Source organism: Salmo salar, chromosome ssa13, assembly GCF_905237065.1.
Source record: "Salmo salar chromosome ssa13, Ssal_v3.1, whole genome shotgun sequence".
NCBI lineage: Eukaryota > Metazoa > Chordata > Actinopteri > Salmoniformes > Salmonidae > Salmo > Salmo salar.
Window position 1 is genome coordinate 51,812,505 of NC_059454.1, and position 15,809 is coordinate 51,828,313.

Genomic DNA, 15,809 nt, shown 5'->3' on the forward strand with positions numbered 1-15,809 from the left:
TTATGGCCTTTCTCTTGCATTTCAAAGATGATGGTACAAAAAAATATATAAAGAAATGCATGGTTTTTCTTTGTATTATATTTTACCAGCTCTAATGTGTTAAAGCTCTAAGTGTCTTGTTATCAGATGCAAAACAAATGTAGCATGATCAGTTACGTTTGTGTCTTTATCTTTATCCAAATGGTATGGTATCCAGTTTGAGCATGCAGTGTAGCCTGTGCATTACCCATTTCAACATTGGGGGAAACAGACAGATCGTGGATTGTGTCGTAATTTTATCAATGGAACTAGGCCTGTAGGATATCTGCGTTGCCGGGTTAAAGATTTTACGTTTTTACGCAGCGCTTATTCCTGGAGCTCATGACGCATCTCGTTGAGTGCTGCGGCAAACACGCACGTCCCTCTCATTGGCTCGCGTTGAACTCCGCATATGATGCAGGTGCACGTGGAAGAATGAATGGGATTGCTTGATATAACGTAGCGTTTTCAAAATACAATTCTAAAAACGATATGATGGGCTTCTCCGTTCGTTTTCTTTTAATAGTAGCCCAGAATAATCTACCGGGCATCATTTTGATACCTCAAGTGCCGGCACCTTTGGCATATTGATTTGCTGACAGGCAGAGACTCTCACTTTATGTCCTTGAACTCACTGTGCTTTCCTCGTCAGGGGGAATGAGAGCCTGCCAGCAATGCAGACGCTCGTGAGAAATGCGTGGGAAATCTCTTATCGACAAGGCAGTTAGTTATTGGAGAGAATTTTATGCGCGCGTTTGGGGTGATGATAGTGCGGTGCGTGGAATATGAGCATGTCTTTGACGTTCAAAGCTAGTAGTGGTCATAGGGTACGCTAGTAGCCTACATATAGACTACAAACTTATTTTATATTTATATTAAATTACCCAGCGAAGTATGATCAATTTCATAAATGCTCAAATAGGACACCGGATGATATCTGAAAGGCCGCTCGTGGATCATTGACTTATCATTTTTTAAATGCCAAAACAGGACCTTCCCAAATGAAAGGTCATTTTTGAAGAGTATAACAAAAATATAACAGCTAAAACTGACTTCAACCAATTGCTTTTACTGTTTTATTTGTCGACATGTACATATTCTAATAACCAATGTTTGATAGCTTTTGATATATCATAGGAAATAAGAAGTAGATGTGTTGCCGTTTAATTAAACGAATCTAAACCCTTAATACAACATCAACAATGTAAATGCAAATGTAAATGTACAACACATGTAAATGTGCAACAATGTAAATGCTTTCAGAGGGTAACAATGAGCAGGTGGATCATGCATAAACTTTATCCGCTAGAATGATCAAAGGATGTAAAGTGATCCCCTCACCAAGTTAATGTTATCTGTAATATGCAGGACACTGCTAGTTTCAACTCAATGGTAGGAAATGAGAACATTGTCGCATGTTTTTACATTTGTTTTGAATTTACGATGAGCTCATTTTACTTATCAAGCTTTTTTCGTTTCTCCCAAATGTATTAAACACCTACATCTTTGTGTCATTTGACAATTGAAAAATATGCACGAATCTGATTTATTTAATATATAGCCTATACAGAGATTATACCTTTCCTTCTAAATTCCGAACACAATTCATTGAAATCGACTCACCTGCCCCGGTGCAGATCTTCAAAAAGGATGCCATAAAAATCGGTACGATTAGATGCCACTGCATTTTGGAGCGCGTCTCTATCAAGCTCGAGCGGCGCAGGGGAACACAATGAGTTCATTATTAAATGTGATCCATTCTTCTTCTAAGAGAGTCTTATACTTTATTAACAGCCCTGCCCCCGACATCTCCTCTAATAGCCTATCAATTGCTCACATATTTACAGAGGTCTTCATTATGAGATTATTTTCAATAATGAATATGCTGGCATTTATTGACAGTTCAACTGTCAGGGGGTATGAGAAGACTGCCAATGAACTAACACCATGCAGGTAGAGATATCCCATTATACAAAGTGACAACTGACCACCTCTGATTACTTAAACATATATCTTGTGTGTGTGTGTGTGTGTGTGTGTGTGTGTGTGTGTGTGTGTGTGTGTGTGTGTGTGTGTGTGTGTGTGTGTGTGTGTGTGTGTGTGTGTGTGTGTGTGTGTGTGTGTGTGTGTGTGTGTGTGTGTCCCATTGTTCAGAATCTGAGCTATTCCCCCTCTGGAATGAGGAGGGTGTGGGTAATATGTTTCTCCGTGACCCCTTTATTTAACTGACCTGGATCTGGGTGATAAAACGTAATCTCAGCCATGGAGCATCGACCTGTTTTATGTTAAAGTCCAATTAGAAATTCCTCCATCTATATAGAGGATAAGGAGGTTGTCACCTCATCTGATAGTTAATAACTAACTCACATGCACACACACACAGATAAAATTATACTGTAAAAGCCTGATTGTCCAGTCTCTGAGACCTGGAAACAAATTAACAGGCTGTTTCACTGCTACAGTACCTGTATTCTGAACACAGTTGCCCCTCAGAGGCCATTAACAGACACACATGCCTGATTCACAATATAGGGCCAACCCGAACTGTACTGTGCCGACTGATGTTTTCTTTTCACATTGTCCTTCTCAATATGGTAGCAACTATGGTGAATGCGAAACAAAGCCAGCGCATTACAGCTCGGCTAGGTTCGGCTTAGTAGTGTAACATTATTGTAACATTTGAACCACTTACTCCTCAGCCAGGTTATTAGCCTATTGTTTATATTTTCCATGTGTAACCCTCTTGAAATAACCTAAAATATGTTACTGCTTGCCATTACAATTAGTGTGAGTATGTTGAATAGTAGTGGAAGGCTTATAAGTGGACATGGGATTTTCGAGATGAGAGAAGTCATATTAGAGTTGTGAGTTGAATGCCATTTGTGAATGTAAACATCCCCTACCTCCGACACACCGTCAGAAAATGACATTAAGACATTTCTTACAAAGCATTCTCTGACGAAACACAGCCTGTGTGGGGGCCTTATTACTGTACAGTGTCAATGCCATACTGTAGTAGACATACAGAAGGAAAGGTATTACAGTGAGGGAAAAAAGTATTTGATCCCCTGCTGATTTTGTACGTTTGCCCACTGACAAAGAAATGATCAGTCTATAATTTTAATGGTAGGTTTATTTGAACAGTGAGAGACAGAATAACAACAACAAAAATCCAGAAAAACGCATGTCAAAAATGTTATAAAATGATTTGCTTTTTAATGAGGGTAATAAGTATTTGGACCTCTGCAAAACATGACTTAGAACTTGGTGGCAAAACCCTTGTTGGCAATCACAGAGGTCAGACGTTTCTTGTAGTTGGCCACCAGGTTTGCACACATCTCAGTAGGGATTTTGTCCCACTCCTCTTTGCAGATCTTCTCCAAGTCATTAAGGTTTCGAGGCTGACGTTTGGCAACTCAAACCTTCAGCTCCCTCCACAGATTTTCTATGGGATTAAGGTCTGGAGACTGGCTAGGTCACTCCAGGACCTTAATGTGCTTCTTCTTGAGCCACTCCTTTGTTGCCTTGGTCGTGTGTTTTGGGTCATTGTCATGCTGGAATACCCATCCACAACCTATTTTCAATGCCCTGGCTGAGGGATGGAGGTTCTCACCCAAGATTTGACGGTACATGGCCCCGTCCATCGTCCCTTTGATGCGGTGAAGTTGTCCTGTCACCTTAGCAGAAAAACACCCCCAAAGCATAATGTTTCCACCTCCATGTTTGACGGTGGGGATGGTGTTATTGGGGTCATAGGCAGTATACCTCCTCCTCCAAACACGGCGAGTTGAGTTGATGCCAAAGAGCTCCATTTTTGTCTCATCTGACCACAACACTTTCACCCAGTTGTCCTCTGAATCATTCAGATGTTCATAGGCAAACTTCAGACAGGCATGTATATGTGCTTTCTTGAGCAGGGGGACCTTGCGGGCGCTGCAGGATTTCAGTCCTTCACGGCGTAGTGTGTTACCAATTGTTTTCTTGGTGACTATGGTCCCAGCTGCCTTGAGATCATTGACAAGATCCTCCCGTGTAGTTCTGGGCTGATTCCTCACCGTTCTCATGATCATTGCAACTCCACGAGGTGAGATCTTGCATGGAGCCCCAGGCCGAGGGAGATTGACAGTTCCTTTGTGTTTCTTCCATTTGCGAATAATCGCACAAACTGTTGTCACCTTCTCACCAAGCTGCTTGGCAACAGTCTTGTAGCCCATTCCAGCCTTGTGTAGGTCTACAATCTTGTCCCTGACATCCTTGGAGAGCTCTTTGGTCTTGGCCATGGTGGAGAGTTTGGATTCTGATTGATTGATTGCTTCTGTGGACAGATGTCTTTTATACAGGTAAGAAGCTGAGATTAGGAGCACTCCCTTTAAGAGTGTGCTCCTAATCTCAGCTCGTTACCTGTATAGAAGACACCTGGGAGCCAGAAATCTTTCTGATTGAGAGGGGGTCAAATACTTATTTCCCTCATTAAAATGCAAATCAATTCATAACATTTTTGGCATGCATTTTTCTGTATTTTTGTTGTTGTTATTCTGTCTCTCACTGTTCAAATAAACCTACCATTAAAATGATAGACTGATCATTTCTTTGTCAGTGGGCAAACGTACAAAATCAGCAGGGGATCAAATACTTTTTTCCCTCACCGTCTTGTGGTCAATTTGGAAAATACAGGAAATTATTTCTCACTATGATGTGCCATGGCCGGGGGACCTCTGTCAGTAGCACAGTATCCTTGTGAAATTAAAAAAAAGCTGGATCCAAGGGACATTTATAATCAACTGCAGACTGCCAATATCTCTCAACTGATATCAACCAAAAATGACATATCCCATCCAATTCATTCTCAGGCCATCTTGCCTGCTCAGTCAGACTACTGGCATTTCAGCACCTTGTCCAGCGTCTGAGGCTACAACAAGTACAAGGCCTCGCCACCTAGAATGTGCAATATGAAGTTAACTAATTAACTGTCCTTAAACCAATATAAATGTCAATTGAATGACAATGTTCTTGTCCTTGATATAGTTACCTTTTGAGGGATGGCAAGAGATCTCCACTTCACATGCCAGCCTCCTGTCTGGGACCTGGATGGGTAGAGAGGGCCAGGTGGTGGTAGTCTGAACTCAAATCCTGTTTTGTTCAAAACCCCAAATCACAGCCTGCCCAAAGATGAACTAATATACAATCCTCAATCATACTTCTGAAGCAGGTGGGCACCGAAAAGCTTTGTCTGAAGATATTACGCCATAAACACATCAAACAGAGAATGGAGATGGGAAGCACATCCATGATATAGATCATCTTTTTTATTTTAACCCTTGACCTTTTACAGTGCGTTTCATTTGTTTACACAATTATTTGCTAAGTGACAGGTTTTAGCCACTAGTACAGAATCAGATAACAATGTATTATATTACATATCTGGGTTCCCAACCTCCTCGTTAAGGTTTTGCCTTAATCAACATCGTGTTAAAAGACCCCAAAAGTTATTATGCAATGGATAACCATGACAACCATACAAACTCAATATTTAATTTAAATCTTTAAATCTTCAGTTCATTCATTTACAAACAAATCAATCTCATTATCTTTATCTAATGGACATGTCCCTGTTCTGATATTTAAATAATTTCCATGTTGTTAAAGCAGCTATCTGTACCATTAAAACAAACCAAGCAGTGGCCAGTTAGTTAACCTGCTGTCGTCTCCATCATTAATGCTTTAAAAAATAAAAATACCAAAATAAAGAAAATATGGCACTATTTTGTCAAGGAACGCTCATTAGACGAAACAAACAGAGGTTTTTGCAATAGAACAATTTGTTGGAACCACAGCCAAACTCCGGCTACGTTCCAAAACAGTTTCAGTTCATTTTGGAAAGATGACAAACCCAGTTTAGATACAAGGCTAGCCAAACTCGCCTACTGTAAGTACAGGAAATAAAGAAATAGCACTTTAGTACTTACTCTGGAGTCTTTTTAATGCCAGGTACAAAATTCTGAGACAAGAACCTGACAAGGAGGATGATCGAACGATCAATCAAAAGACGAGGGTTGAGCAGTCAATCAAAACCGGACAATGTTACTGTACATCAACATCAAGCCCCTCTCAAACATCACTGTAGAAATACAGTATCAGTCAAACGTTTGGACACACCTACTAATTTCAGGGTTTTTCTTTATTTGTACTATTTTCTATATTGTAGAATAATAGTGAAGATCAAAACTATGAAAAAACACATATGGAATCATGTAGTAACCCAAAAAGTGTTAAACAAATCATAATATGGTGTTTGCAACGCCAGCATGGTGTGTGCAACACCAGGGTTGTGGGTTCGATTCCCACGGGGGGCCAGTACAAAAAAAAATGCATGAAATTAAATGTATGCATTCACTACTGTAAGTCGCTCTGGATAAGAGCGTCTGCTAAATGACTAAAATGTAAATAATATATTTTATATTTGAGATTCTTCAAAGTAGCCACCCTTTGCCTCGATGACAGCTTTACACACTCTTGGCATTCTCTCAACCAGCTTCATGAGGTAGTCAGGAATGCATTTCAATTAACAAGTGTGCCTTGTTAAAAGTTAATTTGTGTAATTTCTTCCTTCTTAATTCGTTTGAGCCAATCAGTTGTGTTGTGACAAGGTAGGGGTGGTACACAGAACACCTCAAATAAACAGAGATATGACAGTGGAACATTTCTTCAAGTGTAGTTGCAAAAACCATCAAGCACTATGATGAAACTGGCTCTCATGAGGACCACCATAGGAAAGGAAGACCCAGAGTTACCTCTGCTGCAGAGGAGAAGTTCATTAGAGTTACCAGCCTCAGAAATTGCAGCCCAAATAAATGCTTCACATAGTTCAAGTAACAAACACATCTCAACATCAACTGTTGAATCAGGCCTTCATGGTCAAATTGCTGCAAAGAAACCACTACTAAATGACACCAATAAGAAGAAGAGACTTGCTTGGGCCAAGAATTACGAGCAATGGACATTAGACCGGTGGAAATCTGTCCTTTGGTCTGATGAGTCCAAATTTGAGATATTTGGTTCCAACCGCCGTGTCTTTGTGAGACGCAGAGAAGGTGAACAGATGATCTCCGCATGTGTGGTTCCCACCGTGAAGCATGGAGGAGGAGGTGTGATGGTGTCGGGGTGCTTTGTTGGTGACACTGTCTTTGATTTATTTAGAATTCAAGGCACGCTTAACCAGCATGGCTACCACAGCATTCTGCAGCGATACGCCATCCCATCTGGTTTGCGCTTACTGGGAATATCATTTGTTTTTCAACAGGACAATGACCCAACACACCTCCAGGCTGTGTAAGGGCTATTTGACCAAGAAGGGGAGTGATGGAGTGCTGTGTCAGATGACCTGGCCTCCACAATCACCCAACCTCAAACCAATTGAGTTGGTTTTACTATGAGTTGGACCGCAGAGTGAAGGAAAAGCAGCCAACAAGTGCTCAGCATATGTGGGAACTCCTTCAAGATTGTTGGAAAAGCATTACAGGTGAAGCTGGTTGAGAGAATGCCAAGAGTGTGCAAAGCTGTCATCAAGGCAAAAGGTGGCTACTTTGAAGAATCAAATATAAATATATTTGGATTTGTTTAACACTTTTTTGGATACTACATGATTCCATGTGTTATTTCATAGTTTCAATGTCTTTACTATTATTCTACAATATAGAAAATAGTAAAAATAAAGAAAAACCATTGAATGAGTAGGTGTGTCCAAACTTTTGACCGGTACTGTATACTCCATTATTCAAAACCCCTCCATCCATCCCTCCCTCCCTCTCCCATCAGCTAACAGCCATCAAGTACTTTCTAGTGATCTTTCAAGTCATACTCTATGACAACATTGCAGAAAGCTCTCTATTTGGAAACGCGGCAACAACTTTCCTTGTCTGGATGGTTAGGCATTCTATTATCATTTTTTAAGACTCCTCTGATCAGGTGCATATATATCCGAATGACAATTATTTATCTGTTATAAACCTTTCTCGATACAAATAGTGGGGTACCTCTAATGTTAAAACCGTTGCGACAGGACTTGAGAATAGCATTGATAAAGGCAGAACCACATTAACTGTGTATTTTTTTTTTTTTTAAATAACACATTGCAGGAATGAAAAAGTACACAACCCACCAAATGTGCATTAAGATAAACGGTAACACTTGTCATAACATGGTCATAACACTGTCATGACCCATATATTTACACCTGTTGTGACATCTATTTCGTTATTTTATGACTGGTTATGACACCTACATAAGTGTCACAACTAAAAAAAAATAATGTAATACCTTTTTCCCAGTCGTTTGAATGTTTGTTTCTTGAAACCTTTGTTGTTGTAATGAATTCTTTACAGTCATGTTATTTTTCATCATATTTTAAATAACTTGTAAAAAATAACCTTTCACACTGTCATGAAGCATTATGACCACCCTGTGTCACTTTGCTTGGACTGAGAAAATACACTTTATGACACTGTCAAGAAGCATTATGACCCTCCTAATCATATAAGCCTTTATAGCAGTCAAAAAGAGTGTGTCTTGTCCTGCTCCTGAAATCTTCTCCTGCATTCATCCAGTCATCAGCATTGGGGTAGGTGCATGTCTGACATCAATATGTGTGAAATTACAATGTTAATTTAATATGGTCGACTTAAAAAATATATACATAACATCACAATCAGCCATAAAATAACTACTGTGGTAGGTTTTGTGGGTTTTTACTCTTATGTAGGTGTCATAACCAACCATAAAATAACACAATATATGTCACAACAAGTCTAAATATGTGTCATGACTGTTATGACCATATTATAACAGGTTATGACAAGTTATGTCAGCTGTTATGACATATGAAATGGTTATGACCATGTCATAACGTGTTATGATGCTGGGTGTCAAGTGTTACCACATAATCAAATATTATCGTCAAATATTATTATTCCAGTTACTCCGACACACTTGTCCATTTCATTTCTAACATTTACATTCAAGCTCCACAAAAAGGTACGGCAGCAAGTAAACAGCAGATTTCTCCCTTTTGCTCGAGTTTGGCCTCAAATTCCCTTAAATACACAAACAGCTTGTAGTGCACAAAATAATAAGAATACAAAATTAGACTTAAATACTGTAGCAGCATTTGTTCTTTTTCTTGTTAAAGTTGTCATCAGCCTCCATTTAACAGGTAAAGGCTTTGGAGTCCCAAACACTAGGGAGGGCGAGAGATTGTCCTTGGAGGCGAGTAGGTGGGTGTGTGTGTTTCAGGCGGGGAGGCACATTATGGGGTGGTTGGTTGGTGGGTGTGAGAGCGATGCGCTAGAATGGGAGTGGACATTCAGGTAGGTTTGAGATGGAGCTACAGGAGCAGGGTGGTGGCATGGGGCATCAGGGGGTATCTGAGGCACCAGTGGAGAACAATAGCCCCAGGGCAGGGCAGCAGGACGCTGCAGCCTTCCTTCCAGGCTGGAAATGTGTTAGACCAAAAGGGGTTCAACTCAGTGGGATAGCCTCCATAACAGCTCTTCCTCATCCATCTCCCTCACTCCGTTAATTCACTGTCATCCCCTATCCTCTTCCACTCCTCAGTCAGTCTCTCAACCCCAGTGGTCAGTGGCCTCTCTCCATTCTCAAGCTTTGCCTCCCTGCCACAGAGCAACCACAAGTCCTCCTCATCTTCCCACACAACCAAGACCAGACCATGTTAGGGTAGTAGGAGCAGGGCACATGGCTCAAGATGATCCAAGAAGGTGCTGATCCAGGTCCTAACCGGGCCAAACTGAACTAGGCCAGGCCAGACTGAGCCAGGACTGGGACACTTAGTATGGGGCTCTCTCCTGTCTCTCAGCTGGAGGCTGTGGCGATGGGCTTCTTGAGCTGCTGGCTGCAGATCTCTCTGTTCCTAGCCTCCAGCAGCAGGTCATTGCAGATGTTACACACTAAGACAGGGTCGTACAGCTGCTGGTCTGGGATGGGCAGCTTCAGGTGGCAGCAGTCTTTACAGAACACATTGCCACAGTTCCTAAAGGAGGGAAAAGGGCAAACAGAGTCAACAACTAGATTCACATTTTAGTCATTTAGCAGATGCTCTTATCCTGAGTGCATTCAACTAAGGTAGGAAAAACAACCAACTTTCTTCAAAACAGCTGATATCTGCAACTAGATTTACTAAAAACTCAAGGGATGTCGTACGTGCTGCTAAGTCTTTTTTTAATCTCAAATCACGGTTGGTGTGGTATAAAATCTGCTGTGCGTTGAAGGTTTATGCTATATTTATTATCCTACACTTTACATTTTGACTTCTTGATTAATGCATACATTAGCGATCAATGGTAAAGCTAAACAAACCTGCAGTGATGACGTCGCTTGGCCATCCAGAACTCACAGTCGCAGTTGAAACAATGGGAGGCCATGTGATCGGGCACCCACCTGGTGACCTGCATATACACGCATTTCTATTAGAACAGTGTGTGACACATACAGATCCTTCAGAAAGTATTCACACCCCTTGACTTTCTCCACATTTTGTTGTGTTACTGCCTGAATTTAAAATGGATTAAACAGAGTTTGTTTTGTCACTGGCCTACACACAATACTCCATAATGTCAAAGTGGAATTCTGTTTTTCAAAATGTTTATAAATTAATAAAAAATGAAAAGCTGAAATGTGACCCGTTTCAGGAAACTAGGCGTATGTCGCAAGTCACGACTTCACAGAGAGCCATTTGAATTAACCTGTTGGGGCTAGGGGGCAGTATTTTCACGGCTGGATAAAAAAACGTACCCGATTTAATCTGGTTACTAATCCTACCCAGTAACTAGAATATGCATATACTTATTATATATGGATAGAAAACACCCTAAAGTTTCTAAAACTGTTTGAATGGTGTCTGTGAGTATAACAGAACTCATTTGGCAGGCAAAACCCTGAGACATTTTCTGACAGGAAGTGGATACCTGATGTGTTGAATTACCTTTAAGCCTATGCCATTGAAACACACAGGGGTTGATTAATGTTTTGGCACTTCCTATTGCTTCCACTAGATGTCACCAGCCTTTACAAAGTGTTTTGAGTCTTTTACTGTGAGATCTGACCGAACAAGAGCCATGGAACGGTGATGGCCGATTAGACTCTGGCGCGCGAGTTCATGTTGGGTACCCTCGTTCCAATACGTTATAAAAGAGAATGCATTCGTCCACCTTGAATATTATTCATGTTCTGGTTAAAAAAGGCACTAATGATTTATGCTATACAACGTTTGACATGTTTGAACGAACGTAAATATATTTTTTCCCCTCGTTCATGACAAGAAGTCCGGCTGGCTTAGATCATGTGCTAACAACACGGAGCTTTTTGGATATAAATGATGAGCTTTTTTGAACAAAACTACATTCGTTATGGACCTGGGATTCCTGGAAGTGACATCTGATGAAGAGAATCAAAGGTAATGGATTATTTACATAGTATTTTCGATTTTAGATCTCTCCAACATGGCCGTTTGTCTGTATAGCAAAGCATATTTTTCTGGGCGCAGTGCTCAGATTATTGCAAAGTGTGATTTCCCAGTAAGGTTATTTTTAAATCTGGCAAGTTGATTGCGTTCAAGAGATGTAAATCTATAATTCTTTAAATGACAATATAATATTTTACCAATGTTTTCTAATTTTAATTATTTAATTTGTGGCGCTGACTTGACTGCCGGTTATTGGAGGGAAACGATTTCCTCAACATCAATGCCATAGTAAAACGCTGTTTTTGGATATAAATATGAACTTGATAGAACTAAAAATGCATGCATTGTCTAACATAATGTCCTAGGAGTGTCATCTGATGGAGATTGTAAAAGGTTAGTACATCATTTTAGCTGGTTTTATGGTTTTGGTGACACCTGTCTTTGAATTGACAAAACATTACACACAGCTATTGTCAATGTACTCTCCTAACATAATCTAACTTTATGCTTTCGCCGTAAAACCTTTTTGAAATCGGACAACGTGGTTAGATTAAGGAGATGTTTATCTTTCAAAGGGTGTAAGATAGTTGTATGTTTGAAAAATTTGAATTTTGACATTTATTTGCTTTCAAATTTGCCGCTCTTGAAATGCACCTGCTGTTCATAGGGTGCACCACGAGTGGCACGCTAGCGTCCCACATAGCCCCAAGAAGTTAAACATGTTTTATCAAAATGCGTCTTTTTGGGCAGAAACGCCTTCTGGAACATGTGAACTTTCATTTGCCTTAAAAACTTCTTACATCTAGACGTTCCGCTAGCGGAACACCGCTCCAATATCCAATGATAGGGCGTGGCGCGAAATACAAACTCCTCAAAAATCCGAAAACTTCCATTTTTCAAACATATGACTATTTTACACCATTTTAAAGACAAGACTCTCCTTTAGCTAACCACACTGTCCGATTTCAAAAAGGCTTTACAACGAAAGCAAAACATTAGATTATGTCAGGAGAGTACCCAGCCAGAAATAATCAGACACCCATTTTTCAAGCTAGCATATAATGTCACAAAAACCAAAACCACAGCTAAATGCAGCACTAACCTTTGGTGATCTTCATCAGATGACACTCCTAGGACATTATGTTATACAATACATGCATGTTTTGTTCAATCAAGTTCATATTTATATCAAAAACCAGCTTTTTACATTAGCATGTGACGTTCAGAACTAGCATTCCCACCGAACACTTCCGGTGAATTTACTAAATAACTCACGATAAACGTATTTTAAGAATTATAGATACAGAACTCCTTTATGCAATCGCGGTGTCCGATTTTGAAATAGCTTTTCGGTGAAAGCACATTTTGCAATATTCTGAGTAGATAGCCCAGCCATCACAGGCTAGCTAGTTTGACACCCACCAAGTTTGGTACTCACCAAACTCAGATTTACTATAAGAAAAATTGGATTACCTTTGCTGTTCTTCATCAGAATGCACTCCCAGGACTTCTACTTCAATAACAAATGTTGGTTTGGTTCAAAATAATCCATAGTTATATCCAAATAGCGGCGTTTTGTTCGTGCGTTCAAGACACTATCCGAAGGGTAACGCGCCCGCGCGTATCGTGACAAAAAAATTCAAAATATTCCATTACCGTAATTCGAAGCATGTCAAACGCTGTTTAAAATCAATTTTTATGCGATTTTTCTCGTAAAATAGCGATAATATTCCGACCGGGAGTCGTTGTTTTCGTTCAAAGACTGAAAATGTCAAATGGACTCTTCACGTGCATGCGCGAACCCGTCTTATTGTTCTCAGATCGACCACTCAAACTACAGTGTCTGCGGGGTCATGTTGCACTTCCTAAGGCTTCCACTAGATGTCAACAGTCTTTAGAACCCATTTTGAGGCTTCTACTGTAAAGTGATGAGGAATAAGAGCTACTGGAGTCAGAACACTGCCAGCAGGGCATGAGCCTCAGGCATGCACACTCACGTGAGAGGTACCTCAGTTCCATAGCATTTTTTTAAGACAAAGGATTTCTCCGGTTGAAACTTTATTGCGGATTTACGATAAAAACATCCTAAAGATTGATTCTATACATCGTTTGACATGTTTCTACGAACTGTAATGGACATTTTTGAGTTTTCTTCTGACCTGCGCGTCCTGAATTTGGATTTGTGAACTGAAGGCACGAACAAAAAGGAGGTATTTGGACATAAAGGAGGGACTTTATCGAACAAAACAAACATTTATTGTGGACCTGGGATTCCTGGGAGTGCATTCTGATGAAGATCATCAAAGGTAAGTGAATATTTATAATGCTATTTCTGACTATTGTTGACTCCAACATGGCGGATATATTGCTTGGCATGTTTTAGTGTCTGAGCGCCGTACTCAGATTATTGCTTTTTCGGTAAAGCTTTTTTGAAATCTGACACAGCGGTTGCATTAAGGAGAAGTTTATCTAAAGTTCCATGTATAACACTTGTATTTTCATGAACATTTATGATGAGTATTTCTGTAAATTGGTGTGGCTCTCTGCAAAATCATCGGATATTTTGGAGGCAAAAGATTACTGAACATAACGTGCCAATGTAAACTGAGATTTTTGGATATAAATATGAACTTTATCGAACAAAACATACATGTATTGTGTAACATGAAGTCATATGAGTGTCATCTGATGAAGATCATCAAAGGTTAGTGATACATTTTCTCTCTATTTCTGCTTTTTGTGACTCCTCTCTTTGGTTGGAAAATGGCTGTGTTATTGTGTGTGTAGGCGCTGACCTAACATAATCATATGTTTTGCTTTCGCCATAAAGCCTTTTTGAAATCAGACACTGTGGCTGGATTAACAAGATGTAAAGCTTTAAAATGGTGTATAATACTTGTATGTTTGAGGAATTTTAATTATGAGATTTTTGTTGTTTTGAATTTGCCGCCCTGCACTTTCACTGGCTGTCTTCATATCGATCCCGCTAACGGGATTCAAGCCGTAAGAAGTTTTTAACAACTTTCAAAGCAGAATTACTTTCCCATTGTTCTTCAAAAATGCAGTGTATGTTAATTAATAAACCATTTTGTAGTCTCCACTTTTATCCAATATAAAAAACACAATTTTACATTTTGCTACATAAGACCAAATCCAGGTGGTGAGTCACAAATATCTTGAGTCAATAAGTATTCAACCCCTTTGTTATGGCAAGCGTAAATAAGTTCAGAAGTAAAAATGTGCTTAACAAGTCACATAATAAAGTTGTATGGACTCTCTGTGCAATAATAGTGTTTAAACTGATGGATTTTTACAGGGATTTTTTTATTATGCTAATTCAATTTTCACGGCTGCACGGACATCAACATTACAGGGTTAACATGATTTTTGAACGACTATCTCATCTCTGTACCCCACACATACAATTATCTGTAAGGTCACTCAGTCGAGCAGTGAATTTTCAAACACAGTTTCAACCACAAAGACCAGGCAGGTTTTCCAAAGCCTTGCAACGAAGGTCACCTATTGGTAGATGGCTAAAAATAAAAAATGCAGATACTGAATATCCCTTTGAGCATGGTGAAGTTATTAATTACATTTTGGATGGCATATCAATACACCCAGTCACTACAAAGATACAGGTGTCCTTCCTAACTCAGTTACCGTAGAGGAAGGAAAGGGCTCATGGATTTCACCAGTTACAGAGTTTAATGGCTGTGATAGGAGAAAACTGAGGCTGGATCAACAACATTGTAGTTACTCCACAATACTAGCCTAACTGAGAGTGAAAAAAGGAAGCCTGTACAGAATAAATATATTCCAAAACATGCATCCTGTTTGCAACAAGGCACTAAAATAATACTGCAAATAAATTGGCCAAGCAATTCACTTTTTGTCCTTAATACAAAGTGTTATGTTTTGGGCAAATCCAATTAAACACTACTGAGTACCACTGTCGATATTTTCAATTATAGTGGCGGCTGCATCATGTCATGGGTATGCTTGTAATCGTTAAGGACTGGGGAGTTTTTTAGCATAAAAAAAATGGTAGGGAGCTAAGTACAGGCCAAATCTACACTGAAGTTACTTACCAAGAAGTGTCACAGAGTTACAGTTTTGACTTCAATCTACTTGAAAATCTATGGCAAGATCTAAAAGATCTGAAAATGGTTGTCCAGCAATGATCAACAACTAATTTGACAGAGCTTGAACATTTTTGAAAAGAATAATGGGCAAATGTTGCATAATCCAGGTGTGGAAAGCGCTTAGACTCACAGTAGTAATTGCTGTCAAAAGTGCTTCTACAAAGTATTGACTC

General features: G+C 39.7%; 1 protein-coding gene across 3 annotated transcripts in view; it reads right to left on the reverse strand.

The window, feature by feature from the left end:
- Positions 1-8,248: 8,248 nt before the first annotated feature.
- Positions 8,249-15,809, reverse strand: part of LOC106567397 (myotubularin-related protein 4) — a 126,168-nt gene continuing 118,607 nt past the window's right edge. For all 3 annotated transcript variants that reach the window (XM_014136579.2, XM_045693379.1, XM_014136580.2), the window contains 2 exons: positions 10,387-10,475; positions 8,249-10,060 (listed from right to left, as the gene is read on the reverse strand). In XM_014136579.2, the coding sequence (XP_013992054.2) occupies positions 9,883-10,060; positions 10,387-10,475 (267 nt within the window). In that variant the 3' untranslated portion in view covers positions 8,249-9,882. The remainder of the gene's footprint in view (positions 10,061-10,386; positions 10,476-15,809) is intronic.